General features: G+C 42.4%; 1 protein-coding gene across 7 annotated transcripts in view; it reads right to left on the minus strand.

Moving 5' to 3' along the window:
• Positions 1–19,793, minus strand: part of cadps2 (Ca++-dependent secretion activator 2) — a 237,066-nt gene that overhangs the window by 19,911 nt on the left and 197,362 nt on the right. For all 7 annotated transcript variants that reach the window (XM_029751538.1, XM_029751535.1, XM_029751531.1 and 4 more), the window contains one exon: positions 14,692–14,799. In XM_029751538.1, coding sequence (XP_029607398.1) covers positions 14,692–14,799 — 108 coding nt within the window. The remainder of the gene's footprint in view (positions 1–14,691; positions 14,800–19,793) is intronic.

Here is a 19,793-nt window from a genome sequence, read left to right on the forward strand (position 1 = left end):
AATCCTGAAAAACTCATGTCAAAAATGTTATAAATTGATTTGCATTTTAATGAGGGAAATAAGTATTTGACCCCCGCTCAATCAGAAAAATTTCTGGCTCCTAGGTGTCTTTTATACAGGTAAACGAGCTGAGATTAGGAGCACACTCTTAAAGGGAGTGGTCCTAATCTCAGCTTGTTACCTGTATAAAGACACCTGTCCACAGAAGCAATCAATCAATCAGATTCCAAACTCTCCACCAGGGCCAAGACCAAAGAGCTCTCCAAGGATGTCAGGGACAAGATTGTAGACCTACACATGGCTGGAATGGGCTACAAGACCATCGCCAAGCAGCTTGGTGAGAAGGTGACAACAGCTGGTGCGATTATTCGCAAATGGAATTAACACAAAAGAACTGTCAATCTCCCTCAGCCTGGGGCTCCATGCAAGATCTCACCTTGTGGAGTTGCAATGATCATGAGAACGGTGAGGAATCAGCCCAGAACTACACGGGAGGATCTTGTCAATGATCTCAAGGCAGCTGGGACCATAGTCACCAAGAAAACAATTGGTAACACACTACGCCGTGAAGGATTGAAATCCTGCAGTGCCCGCAAGGTCCCCCTGCTCAAGAAAGCACATATACATGCCCGTCTAAAGTTTGCCAATGAACATCTGAATGATTCAGAGGACAACTGGTTGAAAGTGTTGTGGTCAGATGAAACCAAAATGGAACTCTTTGGCATCAACTCAACTCGCCGTGTTTGGAGGAGGCGGAATGCTGCCTATGACCCCAAGAACACCATCCCCACCATCAAACATGGAGGTGGAAACATTATGCTTTGGGGGTGTTTTTCTGCTAAGGGGACAGGACAACTTCACCGCATCAAAGGGACGATGGACGGGGCCATGTACCGTCAAATCTTGGGTGAGAACCTCCTTCCCTCAGCCAGGGCATTGAAAATGGGTCGTGGATGGGTATTCCAGCATGACAATGACCCAAAACACACGGCCAAGGCAACGAAGGAGTGGCTCAAGAAGAAGCACATTAAGGTCCTGGAGTGGCCTAGCCAGTCTCTAGACCTCAATCCCATAGAAAATCTGTGGAGGAAGCTGAAGGTTCGAGTTGCCAAACATCAGCCTCGAAAACTTAATGACTTGGGGAAGATCTGCAAAGAGAAGTGGGACAAAATCCCTCCTGAGATGTGTGCAACCCTGGTGGCCAACTACAAGAAACATCTGACCTCTGTGATTGCCAACAAGGGTTTTGCCACCAAGTACTAAGTCATGTTTTGCAGAGGGGTCAAATACTTATTTCCCACATTAAAATGCAAATCATTTTTGACATGCATTTTTCTGGATTTGTTTGTTGTTGTTCAAATAAACCTACCATTAAAATGATAGACTGATAATTTCTTTGTCACTGGGCAAACGTACAAAATCAGCAGGGGATCAAATACTTTTTTCCCCTCACTGTAGGTGTTTACAGTAGATAGTATAGGTGTATACATTAGATAGTACAGGTGTATACATTAGATAGTACAGGTGTTTACAGTACATAGTACAAGTGTTTACAGTACATAGTATTGGTATATACATTAGATAGTATAGGTGTATACAGTAGATAATATAGGTGTATACAGTAAATAGTATAGGTGTATAGAGAGTACAGGTGTACAGATTGTATAGATGTTTACAGTGGATTGTATCGGTGCATAGATAGTAAAGGAGTATAGATAGCATAAGCGTATAGTTTATATAGGTATATACATTAGATAGTATAGGTGTATACATGAGATAGTACAGGTGTATCGATAGTACAGGTGTATACAGTAGATAATATAGGTCTATACAGTAAATAGTATAGGTGTATAGAGTACAGGTGTACAGATTGTATAGATGTTTACAGTGGATTGTATAGGTGCATAGATGGCATAGGCATATAGTTAGTATAGGTATATAGAAATAGATCTATACAGTAGATAGTACAGGTGTATACAGTAGATAGTATAGGTGTGTAGATAGTAAAGGTGTATACAGTAGATGTTATAGGTGTATAAAGAGTACAGGTGTATAGATAGTATAGATGTTTACAGTAGATAGTATAGGTGTGTAGATAGTAAAGGTGTATACAGTAGATGTTATAGGTGTATAAAGAGTACAGGTGTATAGATAGTATAGATGTTTACAGTAGATAGTATAGGTGTGTAGATAGTAAAGGTGTATACAGTAGATGTTATAGGTGTATAAAGAGTACAGGTGTATAGATAGTATAGATGTTTACAGTAGATAGTATAGGTGTATAGATAGCAAAGGAGTATATATAGTATAGGCGTATAGTATAGGTGTATAGTTAGTATAGGTATATAGATAAAATAGGTGTATACAGCAGATAAAATTGGTGTATACAGTAAATAGTATAGGTGTATAGATAGTACAGGTGTATAGATAATATAGATGTTTACAGTAGATAGTAAGGTGTATAGATAGTACAGGTGTATAGATAATATAGATGTTTACAGTAAATAGTATAGGTGTATAGATAGTACAGGTGTATAGATAATATAGATGTTTACAGTAGATAGTAAGGTGTATAGATAGTACAGGTGTATAGATAATATAGATGTTTACACTAGATAGTAAGGTGTATAGATAGTACAGGTATATAGATAATATAGATGTTTACAGTAGATAGTAAGGTGTATAGATAGTACAGGTGTATAGATAATATAGATGTTTACAGTAGATAGTAAGGTGTATAGATAATATAGATGTTTACAGTAGATAGTAAGGTGTATAGATAGTACAGGTGTATAGATAATATAGATGTTTACAGTAGATAGTAAGGTGTATAGATAGTACAGGTGTATAGATAATATAGATGTTTACAGTAGATAGTAAGGTGTATAGATAATATAGATGTTTACAGTAGATAGTAAGGTGTATAGATAGTACAGGTGTATAGATAATATAGATGTTTACAGTAGATAGTAAGGTGTATAGATAGTAAAGAAGTATAGATAGCATCGGCGTATAGTTAGTATAGGTGTATAGTTAGTATAGGTATATAGATAGGTGTATACAGTAGATATAGGTGTATACAGTAGATCGTACATGTGTACACCGTAGATAGTACAGGTGTATAGACAGTAAAGGAGTATAGATAGTATAGGCATATAGTTAGTATAGGTGTATAGTTAGTACAGGTATGTAGATAATATAGGTGCATACAGTAGATAATATAGGTGTATAGATAGTACAGGTGTATAGATAGTATAGATGTATAGGTGTATAGATGTTTACAGTAGTTAGCACAGGTGTATAGAGAATAAAGGAGTATAGATAGAATAGGAGTATAGTTACTATAGGTGTATAGATATACTGTAGGTGTATACAGTAGATATTATAGGTGTATACAGACATTTACAGTAGATAGTATAGGCTTATAGTTTTGGCTTTTAGTCTAGGTTAATAGATAGTATAGGTGTATATATAGTATAGGTGTTTACAGTAGATTGTATAGGTATATAGAGATACAGTTGCATAGATAGTATAGATGTATACAGTAGATAGCATAGCTGTATAAACAGTACAGGTGTAGTAATGGTGTATACTTAGTAATGGTGTATAGTTAGTAATGGTGTATAATTAGAGAATATGGGTGTGTAGATAGTATTGGTGTTTAGATTGTGCAGACGTTTACAGTAGATAGTATAGGCGTATAGATAGTATAGGTTAACAGATAGTGTAGGCATATAGATAGCATAGGTCTATAGATAGTATAGCTGTATAGATAGTATAGGTGTTTACAGTTGATTGTATAGGTGTAAAGAGATACAGTTGTATAGATGTATAGATAGTAGATAGTACAGGTGTATAAATAGTATAGGTGTATAGATAGTATAGAATGTTGACTTAGAGGTTAGCTGTACTTTTTGATGTTATAAGGCTTGGTAGTTTAGGGAACAAAGCTCAACTGAGATCAGGAACATTACAGTACAGTGTGTCAGTGCCTATTTGGAGCAAATGTGCCTTACTCCATACAGCATTTATTTGAAGATGCAAAACACTACATTACCCTTCATTACCATGCATTTCCCCACAATAGACTACATTACCCTGCAATACCCTACATTGAGATCCCTGCTCATCGAACAGTAAAGAAATCACTAGTTGGATGTTGTTTCCAGAAAGCACCTGATTTTCTATCAATGTCTTCTCAAGTGAGGACTTCTGACAAAGAGCATGAGACATTAATTGGACGGAACACCAGTGGACAGCCAGTCCTCTTGGATATATTAAAGGAGAAGATTCCATCTCCTTTCACTTTGAATTTCGTCAGCCTTGGCTCCACAACAGCCAATAGAAACATGAATATCTACAACGGGAGCCAGCCTACTCGATAATAGGCTAGCCGCCCCCTGGCACTCAACGGAACGAGCATGAAATTGAAAATGGAGATGCTCTTTAATTGAGCCGATTAGTGGAAGAAGAAGAAAACAGATGGAGGGGACGAGAAAGCGTTACCTAGACGAGTGAAAATGAGTGAACGTCAGGTCGTTTGTTGTCATTAGTTCTCTTGGAACATTGTTAATGTGGTTTCGGAGCTGAGCATGTCTTTGTGGTATTTCTGATGGCGTGACGGTAATGACATACTTAAGTGTCCCTCAATTGATATGGTTAAGGGCAGCGTGGAGAAAGCAGGGCCACACTTGGGGGCTGGCTGAAAGGGAGGGCTAGGTTGTGTGGTCCCTGTCGGAAGGCTTTATCAGTGGCTTAATCAGGGTGATTTGTCACCTAATGTGGAGGACGAGAAGGACTGGCCGCCTGCAAGGGCATGCATTAGCCTCTTCATCAACACAGAAGGCTCAACCCTATCTTGGCTGCTATGCACACACACACACACACACACACACACACACACACACACACACACACACACACACACACACACACACACACAGCGGACCAATACAAGCTGCTGGCGATGCAAGCACACACATGCTGTATATTTACATAGTACATACGCTTACACTCACACAAACAGACAGATTTGTGCACATGAACACATACGCAAAGATAATGACATTTCCCAACACAAACAACCACAGGCGGCGACGCATAACTGTGTGTGTGTGTGGTGACATGGTGAGACCCTGCCGTTGTCTCTCCTCCTGGTGCATGACTATGGGTGTGTCGGGTCCATTAGAGCTGTGCCTGCCTCCTCCTTCTCCCATCTACCCCCCTCCCAGTCTCCCCAGCCCCAGCGAAGGCCCAACAAATCAACACTGATTTACTCCAATCTCAGCTTCCACCTCAAGTTTACAAACCCAATCTTAGAGGGAAGCAATGAAGAGGGGTGTGTTTATATATATATATGTGTGTGTGTGTGTGTGTGTGTGTGTGTGTGCATTGCATAATATGGATTGTGTATGTATGTGTTCCTCACTGCATGTGTGTAAATGTGTATGTGCCCCCTGTGTGTATGCGTCTCATCTCGTGTTTGAAGGTACTCAGTGCCACACTGCGACTGCAGGATAGATAGGAGGAAGTAGGGGGGCACACACAGGGAGACACAACACCTCTTGGCATATTTCAATAGAAAACAGGTCAACAAAAACCCAGAGGGGGGTAGCTTGGGCCCTGGAAGTAGTCACAATGGGATTACCTCTCTCCCTCTCTCCAAAGGGCTTTATTGACATGGGAAACACATGTTTACAAAGCAAGTGGAATAGACAATAAACAAGAGGAATAAACAATCAGTAAACATTACACTCACAAAAGTAAAACAAAAATAGACATTTCAAATGTTATATTATTGGCTATGTACAGTGTTGTAACAATGTGCAAATAGTTGAAGTACGAAAGAGAAAATAAATAAATATAAATGTATAGGTTGTATTTACAATGTTGTTTGTGTTCCACTGGTTGCCCTTTTCTCATGGCAACGGACCACACATCTTGCTGCTGTGATTGCACACTGGGGTATTTCGCCTAACAGATATGGGAGATTATCAATGTTTGATTTGTTTTCAAATTATTTGTGGGTCTGTGTGATCTGTGGGAAAAATATGTCTCTCTAATGTGGTCATACATTTGGCAGGAGGTTAGGAAGTGTAGCTCAGTTTCTACCTCATTTTGTGGGCAGTGGGCACATAGCCTGTCTTCTCTCGAGAGCCAGGTCTGCCTATGGCGGCCTTTCTCAATAGAAAGTCTCACTGAGTCAGTACATACTCAAGGATTTTGTTGGGTCTAAATGTTTAAAAAAATATATTTTACAGTTATTTTACCAGGTAAATTGACTGAGAATACATTCTCATTTACAGCAACGACCTGGGGAATAGTTACAGGGGAGAGGAAGGGGATGAATGAGCCAATTGTAAATGTTTCGGTCCTGGGGCTCTGTGGGGTTTGTTTGTGTTTGTGAACAGAGCCCCAGAACCAGTTGGCTGAGGGGACCCCTCTAGGTTAATCTCTCTGTAGGTGAGGGCTTTGTGGTGGAATATGTGGGCATCACTTCCTTTTAGGCGGTTGCAGAATTTAACAGCTCTTTTCTGGATTTTGATAACTAGTGTGAATAGTCCTAATTCTGCTCTGCATGCATTGTTTGGGGTTTTGCATTGTACACAAAGTGTATTTTTGCAGAATTCTGCATGCAGTCTGAATTTGGTGTTTGTCTGATTTTGTGAATTTTTAGCAAAATAATAATTGGGAAGTTTTATAGAAGGCCTTTCTTGCCTTGTCTCTTAGATCGTTCACAGCCTTGTGGAAGTTACTTGAGGTGTTGATGTTAAGGCCGAGGTAGGTATAATTGTTTGTGTACTCTAGGGCAACAGTGTCTAGATATATATATATATATATATATATATATATATTTTTTTTTTATAAAAAAAAATGAAATATAACATTTACATACAGCACCAGTCAAAACTTTGCACACACCTACTAATTCCAGGGTTTTTCTGTATTTTTTACTATTTTCTACATTGTTGAATTAAAGTGAAGACATCAAAACTATGAAATAGCACATATGGAATCATGTAGTAAACAAAAAAGTGTTAAACAAATACAAATATATTTCATGTGAGATTTTTCAAAGCAGCCACCCTTTGCCTTGATGTCAGCTTTGCACACTCTTGGCATTTTCTCAACCACCTTCATGAGGTAGTCACCTGGAATGCATTTCAATTAACAGGTGTGCCTTGTTAAAAGTTAATTTGTGGAATTTCTTTCCTTCTTAATGCGTTTGAGCCAATCAGTTGTGTTGTGACAAGGTAGGGTTGATATACAGAAGATAGCCCTATTTGGTAAAAGACCAAGTCCATATTATGGCAAGAACAGCTCAAATACGCAAAGAGAAACGACAGTCCATTACTTTAAGACATGAAGGCCAGTCAATGCAGAACATTTCAAGAACTTTTAAAGTTTCTTCAAGTGCTGTCGCAAAAACCATCAAGCGCAATGATGAAACTTAGCTCTCATGAGGACCGCCACAGGAAAGGACAACCCAGAGTTACCTAAGCTGCAGAGGATAAGTTCATTAGAGTTACCAGCCTCCGATTGCAGCCCAAATAAATGCTTCACAGAGTTCAAGTAAAAGACGACTCTTCAGAATAGGCTGCATGAATCAGGGCTTCATGGTCGAATTGCTGCAAAGAAACCACTACTAAAGGACACCAATAAGAAGAGACTTGCTTGGGCCAACAGAGGCGCAGTCTCAACGTCAACAGTGAAGAGGCGACTCCGGGATGCTGGCCTTCTAGGCAGAGTTGCAAAGAAAAAGCCATATCTCGGACTGGCCAATAAAAAAAAAGATTAAGATGGGCAAAAGAACACAGACACTGGACAGAGGAACTCTGCCTAGAAGGCCAGCATCCCGGAGTCGCCTCTTGAGACTGGTGTTCTGCGGGTACTATTTAATGAAGCTGCCAGTTGAGGACTTGTGAGGCGTCTGTTTCTCAAACTAGACACTCGAATGTACTTGCTTAGTTGTGCCCCGGGGCCTCCCATTCCTCTTTCTATTCTGGTTAGAGCCAGTTTGCGCTGTTCTGTGACGGGAGTAGTACACAGTGTTGTACCAGATCTTCAGTTTCTTGGCAATTTCTCACATGGAATAGCCTTCATTTCTCAGCACAAGAATAGACTGATGCGTTTCAGAAGAAAGGTGTTTGTTTCTGGCCATTTTGAGCCTATAATCAAACCCAGAAATGCTGATGCTCCACATGCTCAACTAGTCTAAAATAAGGCCAGTTTTATTGCTTCTTTAAATCAGAACAACAAAAGGGTTTTCTTATGATCAATTAGCCTTTTAAAATGATAAACTTGGATTAGCTAGCACAACATGCCATAGGAACACAGGATTGATGGTTGCTGATAATGGACCTCTGTATGCCTATGTAGATATTACATTTAAAAAAATTGCCGTTTCCAGTTACAATAGTAATTTACAACATTAACAATGTCTACACTGTATTTCTGATCAATTTGATGTTATTTCAATGGTCAAAAAAATATAAATTTCTTTAAAGTGGGGTGACACTCTAACACCCCCCCTTACCCCTCTGGTAAGGGGGGGGGGGTGTTACCGATGGGTGGACACTCAGAATACTAGACAACAAGGACTCTGAGTCAGCTAATATACATCTCTAGAAGTCTGGAACAGTATTGGTACAGGGCCACCGCAAACAGTTTCAGCTGCACTTTCACCTAATCAAAGAAATAGCTCAGCAGGAGAAGCTCTCCCTTGAGAAAGGTACCCCCACCCTGAGCAGGTCAGACCAGGCCTCTTCATTACATAAACCCACAGACGAGCAACCCCAAGCGGAAAGGCAACCTCCCAGCACAGAGTACTACTCCCTCATTGAAATGAGGGATACATTCACCCAGCTGGAGGTAAGGCAGGTGGAGCTGGAACAGCAGGTGATTACACTCCAGTCAGCACCGACCCAGACAACAGTCCAGCACAACAACACTCCCTTAACCAGACCTGGAGAGCTGGAGGTGGAGAAAGACATATCTGCATTCTGGGCTGTAGTGAGACAACATCTACAGGAGAAAGAGCAGGAGAAGAACAAAGCACTAGAGGAGAGGATCAGACTGCTGGAGGAGAGGGTGAGGGGGATGGCGTGTGACAGAGAACAACCCATTAGAGAGGTGGCCACCCCAGCAGAGAAGCCAGCAGAGCAGCCCACCTCAGCTCCCAACAAAAGTCTCGACACCACAGCAGTCCACCCCAGGCCCTGACCGTAGCGTCGACAACACAGCGGGACCGACAAATTAAGCCCAACCCCCCCCCCCCCCCCCCGTCAGCCACCCTGATAGCCCTTCTGACAACCCCCCACACCCACTGAGGACATACACAAGACACAGATTGTACTCCTTATGGACTCAAACAGGAAATATATACAATAAAAAAAATTTTCTTTCCCAAACACAGTGTTTAAACTCTGGTGTCCCAGCGCACCCTAGACCTTCTGTCTGAGGACCAACTAGGGTCACCCAGCCACATAATAATACACACAGGCACAAACCACCTGAGAGCACAGCAGGAAAGGGTGGCCACAGCACTCAAGGGAGTGATTGAAAAAGTTATTCTACTTTCCCCAACGCACAAGTGGTTATCTCCACCTTGCTACCACAAAAAGACTTCCACCCTGCTACCATACAATGGGTAAACGCAAGTATTTCCCATGACTGTGCCTCAAAACCAAATGTTTTCCTGGCCCACCACTCCACCCTGGACTTGAACAGCCTTTACAACCAGGTCCACCTATACAAGGCAGCAGTGCCCACCTTCACCGGACCCTAAAGGACATCGCTTTCAAACGCAGCCCCAACACGTCACACAGGAGCAACAGATCAATAGACACCCCGCCCAGACCAGCGAGACACACTCCCAGACCTGCGGGACCCCGGGACCCCCCCGGGACCTACGCCGAGAGGACCTACATCCAGACAACACCACCACCAGCCACGTCCACACCCCCACCAATCGACAACCCCCCAAGTCAACCATGCCCACACCCCATTTAGGCCCCCGCAGATCAGACCTATGCCCCTCCTGCCCACTCCATGCCCCTCCACTCCCGCAAAGAGGGCCTCAACATGGAAGTCACACATGCGCCCAGGCTGTGAGCGGGCAAACAGGCCCAACCCCCACTCTTACACTAGCCCAAGCCAATGGAATGTCCTAGATGCTCAGCAGGCTCTGCTTACACTTAATGGCCTGAGGCCAAACCACAGGACCAACAACATTGGACACTTTATGGAACACAAAGCCTTCACTATCTCATCCTGGAATATCTAAGGCCCAAGGTCATCTGCCTATGGCCTAAAGAGCAGGAACCTGAAATACAGACATTGTCATCCAACAAGAAATATGGAGGAGACGGACCCACTGGTTGCCCTCTGGTTACAGAGAGCTGGTAGTCCCATTCACCAAACTACCAGGTGTGAAACAGGGAAGGGACTCAGGGGGTATGCTAATTTGGTATAGAGCAGACCTAACCCACTCTATTAAATTAATCAAAACAGGAACATGTTACATCTGGCTCGAAATTCAAAAGGAAATGATCTTAAAAGAGAAAAATGTCCTCCTGTGTGCTAACTATATCCCCCCCACTAGAATCCCCATACTTTAATGAAGACAGCTTCTCCATTCTGGATGGGGAAATTAATCATTTACAGGCCCAGGGACGTGTACTAGTCTGTGGTGACCTAAATGCCAGAACCGGACAAGAACCTGACACCCTCAGCACACAGGAGGACAAACACCTTCCTGGAGGTGACAGCATTCCCTCCCCCATATGCCCCCCTAGGCACAACTATGACAACATAACCAACAAAAACAGCTCACAACTCCTGCAGCTCTCTCGCACGCTGGGTATGTACATAGTCAATGGTAGGCTTCGAGGGGACTCCTATGGTAGGTACACCTATAGCTCATCCCTTGGGAGTAGTACTGTAGACTACTTTATCACTGACCTCAACCCAGAGTCTCTCAGAGCGTTCACAGTCAGCCCACTGACACCCCTATCAGATCACAGCAAAATCAGTCTACTTGAACAGAGCTATGATCAATCATGAGGCATCAAAGCCAAAGGAACTGAATAATATTAAGAAATGCTATAAATGGAAGGAACGTAGTTTGGAAACATAGCAAAAAACTATTAGGCAACAACAAATTCAATCCCTTTTAGACAACTTCCTGGACAAAACGTTCCACTGTAATAGTGAAGGTGTAAACTTGGCAGTAGAAAATCTAAACAGTATATTTGACCTCTCTGCTTCCCTATCAAATCTAAAAATTTCAAACAGAAAACTGAAGAAAATGAACAATGACGACAAATGGTTTGATGAAGAACGCAAAAACCTAAGAAAGAAATTGAGAAACCTGTCCAACCAAAAACATAGAGACCCAGAAAACCTGAATATGGCGAATCACTAAAACAATAAAGAAATACACTACGGAAAATAAAGGAACAGCACGTCAGAAATCAGCTCAATGTAATTGAAGCATCCATAGACTCTAACCACTTCTGGGAAAATTGGAAAACACTAAGAATTATCTATCCAAAATGGAGATGTATGGGTAAACCACTTCTCCAATCTTTTTGGCTCTATAACAAAGCACAAACAGAAAAAACATATACATGATCAATACAATTTGTAAGTCGCTCTGGATAAGAGCGTCTGCTAAATGACGTAAATGTAAATGTAAATACAAATATTAGAATCAACTATTAAAGACTACCAGAACCCACCTGATTATCCAATTACCTTGAATGAACTACAGGACAAAATAAAAACCCTCCAACCCAAAAAGGCCTGTGGTGTTGATGGTATCCTCAATGAAATGATAAAATATACAGACAACAAATTCCAATTGGCTATACTTAAACATCATCCTTAGCTCTGGCATCTGCCCCAATATTTGGAACCAAGGACTGATCACCCCAATCCACAAAAGCGGAGACAAATTTGACCACAATAACTACCGTGGGATATGCATCAACAGCAACCTTGGGAAAATCCTCTGCATTATCATTAACAGCAGACTCGTACATTTTCTCAGTGAAAACAATGTACTGAGCAAATGCCAAATTAGCTTTTTACCAAGTTATCATATGACAGACCACATATTTACCCTGCACACCCTAATTGACAAACAAACAAACCAAAACAAAGGCAAAGTCTTCTCATGCTTTGTTGATTTCAAAAAAGCCTTAGACTCAATTTGGCATGAGGGTCTGCTATACAAATTGATGGAAAGTGGTGTTGGGTGAAAAACATACGACATTATAAAATCCATGTACACAAACAACAAGTGTGCGGTTAAAATTGGCATAAAAAACATTTCTTCCCACAGGGCCGTGGGGTGAGACAGGAATGCAGCTTAAGCCCCACCCTCTTCAACATATTTATCAACGAATTGGCGAGGGCACTAGAACAGTCTGCAGCACCCGGCCTCACCCTACTAGAATCTAAAGTCAAATGTCTACTGTTTGCTGATGATCTGGTGCTTCTGTCACCAACCAAGGAGGGCCTACAGCAGCACCTAGGTCTTCTGCACAGATTCTGCCAGACCTGGGCTCTGACAGTAAATCTCAGCAAAGCCAAAATAATGGTGTTCCAAAAAAGGTCCAGTCGCCAGGCCCAGAAATACAAATTCCATGTAGACACCGTTGCCCTAGAGCACACCAAAAACTATACATACCTTGGCCTAAACATCGGCGCCACAGGTAACTTCCACAAAGCTGTGACTGATCTGAGAGACAAGGGAAGAAGGGCCTTCTATGCCATCAAAAGGAACATAAAATTTGACATACCAATTAGGATCTGGCTAAAAATACTTGAATCAGTTATAGAACCCAATGCCTTTTATGGTTGTGAGGTCTGGGGTCCGCTCACCAACCAAGAATTCACAAAATGGGACAAACACCAAATTGAGACTCTGCATGCAGAATTCTGCAAAAATGTCCTCCTTGTACAACGTAAAACACCAAATAATGCCTGCAAAAGCAGAATTAGGCCGATACACGCTAATTATCAAAATCCAGAAAAGAGCTGCTAAATTCTACAACCACCTAAAAGGAAGCGATTCCCAAACCTTCCATAACACAGCCATCACCTACAGAGAGATGAACCTGGAGAAGAGTCCCCTAAACAAGCTGGTCCTGGGGCTCTGTTCAAACACAAACAGACCCCACAGAACCCCAGGACAGCAACACAATTAGACCCAACCAAATCATGAGAAAAATATATAATTACTTGACACATTGGAAAGAATTAACAACAAAAAATGAGCAAACTAGAATGCTATTTGGCCCTAAACAGAGAGTACACAGCAGCAGAATACCTGATCACTTGTGACTGACCCAAACGTAAGGAAAGCTTTGACTATGTACAGACTCAGTGAACACAGCCTTGCTATTGAGAAAGGCCGCCGTAGGCAGACTTGGCTCTCAAGAGAAGACAGGCTATGTGCACACTGACCACAAAATGAGGTGGAAACTGAGCTGCACTTCCTAACCTCCTGCCAAATGTATGACCATATTAGAGACACATATTTCCCTCAGATTACACAGATCCACAAAGATTTCAAAAACAAACCACATTTTGATAAACTCCCATATCTACTGGGTGAAATACCAGTGTGCCATCACAGCAGCAAGATTTGTGACCTGTTGCCACAAGAAAAGGGCAACCAGTGAAGAACAAACACCATTGTAAATACAACCCATATTTATGTTTATTTATTTTCCCTTTTGTACTTTAACCATTTGCACATCGTTACAACACTGTAACGATATATATATATATATAGATATACACACATAATATGACATTTGAAATGTCTTTATTCTTTTGGAATAAGTGTAATGTTTACTGTTCACTTTTATTGTTTATTTCATTTTTTGTGTATTATCTACTTCCCTTGCTTTGGCAATGGTAACATATGTTTCCCATACCAATAAAGCACCTTGAATTGAGAGAGAGAGGGAGAAAGAGAGAGAGAGTCTGTGTTCACTTGCACATTTCGGTATTGATTGAATCTCTAACAAACTCCAGGGTCGCCTTATTGGGACGAGGCTGAGATCACTGTGACCTCTCACAGATACACTGTTTGACCTAACAATGATTCATCTCAGAATAGGAGAAATACAAAGATACAGTGGTTGGGTCTTTTTTCTTCTTCATGCTGTGATCTTCATGCAACACCTTCATATACAGACGTAGGATCTTATTTTGAGCAAGTTTGCTACAGCAGGAAAATAATCCTGCAGCAACAGGACATGCTAATTATTATGTGGATTATAATTAATGGCCATTTTTGTAGGGGTTGGTAAGATTTTTGGTAAGGGAAAATCAAGTCTGAAATTTCATTGTGGATCTTACAATCTTCAGAAGCCTTTTTAAAACTTCAAATACACTACAGGTTAAACATTTCCTACATTGCAGGAAAGTTCTCCTGCAACAGGGTGATCAAATTAAGATACTATATCTGTACTGTACTGGCATCACAACCCACAGAGATACTGTCCACTGGTTCCCATTCCAATTGTGTTCAATAAAATTAATCAGTTATAGATTGTATCATAGTGTTGTAAGAGTGACAGTTATCCACCTATTCAATGTGATTGGATGACAAAAGCTGCTGAAAAAAGTAGACACACACAAGGTGCAAGTGTGAGTCCACGTCAACACACTCACGTCAAACAGCTTCTCGATGTACATCTCCTCGTTGACGCGATCTCGCAGGATGTCCTGGTTCTGCCGCACAAACGTTATATAAGTATCAGCCAGGTCCATCCCTGGCTTCTGAGAGCAGAGAGAGAGAGGGAGGAGAAGGTGAGAGATGGAAAAACACAAGGATTAAACACAGGGAAGTATAATAGGTAAGTTCAGTTGAGAAAGACAGTATTAGTCCTTAACAATTCATCAGAGTAGGTCCATATTCATTGACTTAAGTTTTATTTTCGATGGAAAACATGGACACTGAATTTTAACTGTTGCATGCTAACAAATCCCCTTCTCTTCGAGACGTAAAAAAAAATAAAAAAATAAAAACACAAAACACACACCACAATTACTGGCAGAATAACAAGCGGTGGAGCTGTTACCAGCTAAACATTTAGTGAATGTCAAAGCAATCGTTTCGCCAGAGGAGAGAGGCCAGAGGCAGAAAAGAGGGTTAGACCTCTTCCATTCACACTCTGTGTCAGTGGGAGATTACACTGTAATGCTATTGTAATTGCTTTGACATCTTTCACACCCATTTCACAGGGCCTTAGATGGCCCCCAGGGCCTGATGTCCCGCTACGGTTCTGAACACGGCACGCCAACTCCCCTGTGGAAAACAAGGAAACAGAGCTATGTGCCGATTTTAAAAGATGGACGCGGAAAACCCCTTCTCCTGATGTTTTTCCATAGAGACGGAAGAGAGGACTGTGATTACAAACGGTCATTATAGCAACTGAAGAGGAAGGTGGGTAACTGACACACTGGGGTGATTGTCCTATGTGTGTGTGTGGCCTTCCTTACCTTAGGTTGAGGTAGTCAGAGCTGGGAGCATGTAAACAGGTGCATTGATGTAACGGAGGTGACGCTGCCATAACGGAGGTGACTCTGACGTGATGGAATGACCCTGACTCACTGTCGTGTAATTACTCTAAAAATAACGAATTTCAAACTTGGCGTAGTCGTCACCCACTGTCTAGGTCACAGTCAGGAAGTGTGTGAACTTCATAAGAGGTAATTCTAATTAATTTCATGGCCCTACACTGATAAGCCATAGCCAATGTAAAATAATCACATATTATGAGACAGACAATCACCGGTTCAATTAAAAACCTAGATCAAACTCTGCACAAATACAACTCATTTCAAACCAGGGAAGCATCATGATATCCTGTATATTTCAAAGAAAGTTGTTGTTCACTCATTGCCACGTAACTGAACTCATTGTGCTTGACTGAATGGCTCAGTGTTAGTTGCCTAGCAGCATAACAGCCATTCTAAAATGTGTTCAAAATAAACTCTGACGCTCATATTTCCCCTCAACATATTACCTCTCTTATACAAATACTACCTAAATAAATACTACCTAAATAAATACTACCTAAATAAACCTGGAACGTTGGGTAGAGCTTCTTTATAGATCATGCAGTAAAAATATATATTTTTTATCCATGCTGTTCCTAAATGCATAAAATAACACATTAATACAAAGTGTAGAAATGTGTTTCTCAAAGACATTTAATATACAATTATATAATACAACGTGACATGCAGTTCCCAATAATTCATATGGACGTTTGATTACCTGCACCTCACTGTCATGGGATTAAATTACAGTAAGGGGGATGTTAGGGGGGGGACCCTGCTACAGGGATGTTAGGGTGGGGGGGGACCCTGCTACAGGAATGTTAGGGGGGGGCCTGATGATTGACAGGCCTGTCAGGAAACTGTAATCCAGTGGGTGGAGACTTTGAATTCACCACTTCCTGAGCTGCAGTGAGTGACAGTATGGATTGGACAGGTGTGTGTGTGTGTGTGTGTGTGTGTGTGGTAATGATGTGTGTGGGGTGGTGTGGGGTGGTGTGTGTGTGGGGTGGTGTTTTTGGGTGTGTGTGGGGTGGTGTGTGTGTGTGGGGGGGATGGTGTGATTGTGTGTGTGGGGGGGGTGGTGTGTGTGTGTGTATGTCAGGATCATTGGCAATATATCACTGTTTCTGTTGTCACAAGGGCATTAATCCCCCCACCTTCAAGGCAGAGCCCTCTCCATTACTATCTCTCCCCCACCCTCTTCCCCTCTCTCTCTTCTTCAGTGACAAGGTGACAAAGCAGTGTGACAGGGATGCACGGAGAAAGAGATGGACAATGAGATGGAGGCATGGAGAAAATATGCTATCAATACAAAGTGGAGAAATGTGTTTCTCATAAAGACATTCATTTAATATAAAATGATATAATACAAAGTGACATGAATGTATTCAATCGAAGGTTACATGCAGTTCCCAATAATTCATATGGACATTTGATGACCTGCACCTCAGTGTCATGGGGTTAAAGTACAGTAAGGGGGACCCTGCTACATGTTAGGGTGGGGGGGGGGAGCTGTGGGGTTAGGGTCAGGGGGGTTGGGTCTGATGATTGACAGGGCTGTCAGGAAACTGTAATCCAGTGGGTGGAGACATTTAATCCACCACTTCCTGAGCTGCAGTGAGTGACAGTATGGATTGGACAGGTGTGGGGTGGTATGTATGTGTGCGTGCGTGCGTGCGTGTAGGGTGGTGTGTTTGTGTGTGTGTGTGTGTGTGGGAGGGCAGGGGGTGTTTGTGTGTATGTATGTCAGGATCATTGGCAATATATCACTGTCCGTGTTGTCACAAGGGCATCAATCCCGCCACCACACCACCTCACAACCCCCAAGGCAGAGCCCTCTCAGAGGCATATAGAAAGAGATGGAGAAAGAGATGGAAGAATGGAGAAAGAGATGGAGAAAGAGATACTGTAGAGAAAGAGATGGAGGCATAGAGAAATATATACTGTAGAGAAAGAGGAGGCGGCATAGAGAAAGATATACTGTAGAGAAAGAGATGGAGGCATAGAGAAAGATATACTGTAGAGAAAGAGATGGAGGCATAGAGAAAGATATACTGTAGAGAAAGAGATGGAGGCATAGAGAAATAAACTCAGCAAAAAAAGAAACGTCCTCTCACTGTCAACTGCGTTTACTTTCAGCAAACTTAACATGTGTAAATATTTGTATGAACATAACAAGATTCAACAACTGAGACAAACTGAACAAGTTCCACAGACATGTGACTAACAGAAATGGAATAATTGGTCCCTGAACAAAGGGGGGAGAGTCAAAATCAAAAGTAACAGTCAGTATCTGGTGAGGCCACCAGCTGCATTAAGTATTTCAGTGCATCTCCTCCTCATGAGCTGCACCAGATTTGCCAGTCCCACTCCAGAATACAGGCCTCGGTGTAACGCTCATTCCTTCGACGATAAACGCAAATCCAACCATCACCCCTGGTGAGACAAAACCGTGACTCGTCAGTGAAGAGCACTTTTTGCCAGTCCTGTCTGGTCCAGCGACGGTGGGTTTGTGCCCATAGGCAATGTTGTTGACGGTGATGTCTGGTGAGGACCTGCCTTACAACAGGCCTACAAGCCCTCAGTCCAGCCTCTCTCAGCCTATGGCGGACAGTCTGAGCACTGATGGAGGGATTGTGCGTTCCTGGTGTAACTCGGATAGTTGTTGTTGCCATCCTGTACCTGTCCTGCAGGTGTGATATTCGGATGTACCGATCCTGTGCAGGTGTTACACGTGGTGTGCCACTGCGAGGACGATCTGCTGTCCGTCCTGTCTCCCTGTAGCGCTGTCTTAGGCATCTCACAGTACGGACATCGCAATTTATTGCCCTGGCGACATCTGCAGTCCTCATGCCTCCTTGCAGCATGCCTAAGGCACGTTCACGCAGATGAGCAGGGACCCTGGGCATCTTTCTTTGTTGTTTTTCAGAGTCAGTAGAAAGACCTCTAGTTTTCATAACTGTGACCTTAACTGCCTACCGTCTGTAGGCTTTTAGTGTCTTTATGACTGTTCCAGAGGTGCATGTTCCTTAATTACTTATGGTTCATTGGACAAACATGGGAACAGTGTTTAAACCCTTTACAATGAAGACCTGTGAAGTTATTTGGATTTTTACAAATTATCTTTGAAAGACAGGGTCCTGAAAAAGGGACATTTCTTTTTTTGCTGAGTTTAGATGGAGGCATGGAGAAGGATGGAGACATGGAGGAGATAGAGATGGAGGCATGGAGAAAGAGACGGAGGCATGGACCAGGTTCCAACATTACTACACTCCAGATTGGGGCCATAACAGAATACACACCGGCCGCCCTCTGTCACGCTCTGCTCTCTTTCAAAGAATGAGCCTCAGTTCTGTACTTGACTTGTAGCCAAACATGCTAGACACACAACCACACACACAGGCTATTCCAGACTGTCAACAATCTAGTGTGAAATCAAATTATGTCAAAGGGATGCAGATGGAAAAAGGTGTGTGTGGTGGTGGAGGAGTTGCCGGAGGTGGTGGTGGAGTTGGTGGTGGAATTGCCAGAGGTGGTGGTAGAGTTGACTCTACTGATAACTACTTTGAGGAAAAATGTACTTGCTTTGACTGTGATATGTGGTTGTCTTACCTAGCTATCTTAAGATGAATGCAATAACTGTAAGGCGCTATGGATAAGAGCGTCTGCTAAATGACTAAAATGTACAAATGTGGTGGGGTGGTGGTGGTGGTGTAGTGGGGATGGTGGTTTAGTGGTGGTGGTGTGGTGGTGCTGGTGTAGTAGTGGTGGTGGTGTAGTGGTGGTGGTGTTGGTGTAGTAGTGGTGGTGGTGGTTTAATGGTGGTGTAATAGTGGTGGTGGTGGTTTAGAGGTGGTGTAGTAGTGGTGGTGGTGTGGGGCAGCAATGACTGGTTAACCTGAGGGGGATAAGCGCTGAAAGCTGTGGAGATAGAGAAAGGAAGAGCGAGAGAGAGAGCTGCTAATTATACACTGCTACCAATCTGGTTTCCTGCCCTGGATCTGTTTCCCCCAGGTGCAGCTAGTTGTGTGTGTGTGTGGGAGGGATCTTAACCTTTCGTGACAAGGACCCAAAAGAGTTTTCTGCTAAATGCCCCAGCGACACAACCCTCCTCCACTCTCCCATCTCTTTAGCTCACCTGTAAGAGGGGCTTAACAGCTTTCGGTTCCCTCCACACAAAAGCGCAAGGTGGTTACATTATAATTTCA

This window comes from Salmo trutta, chromosome 4 (genome assembly GCF_901001165.1).
Source record: "Salmo trutta chromosome 4, fSalTru1.1, whole genome shotgun sequence".
Lineage (NCBI taxonomy): Eukaryota > Metazoa > Chordata > Actinopteri > Salmoniformes > Salmonidae > Salmo > Salmo trutta.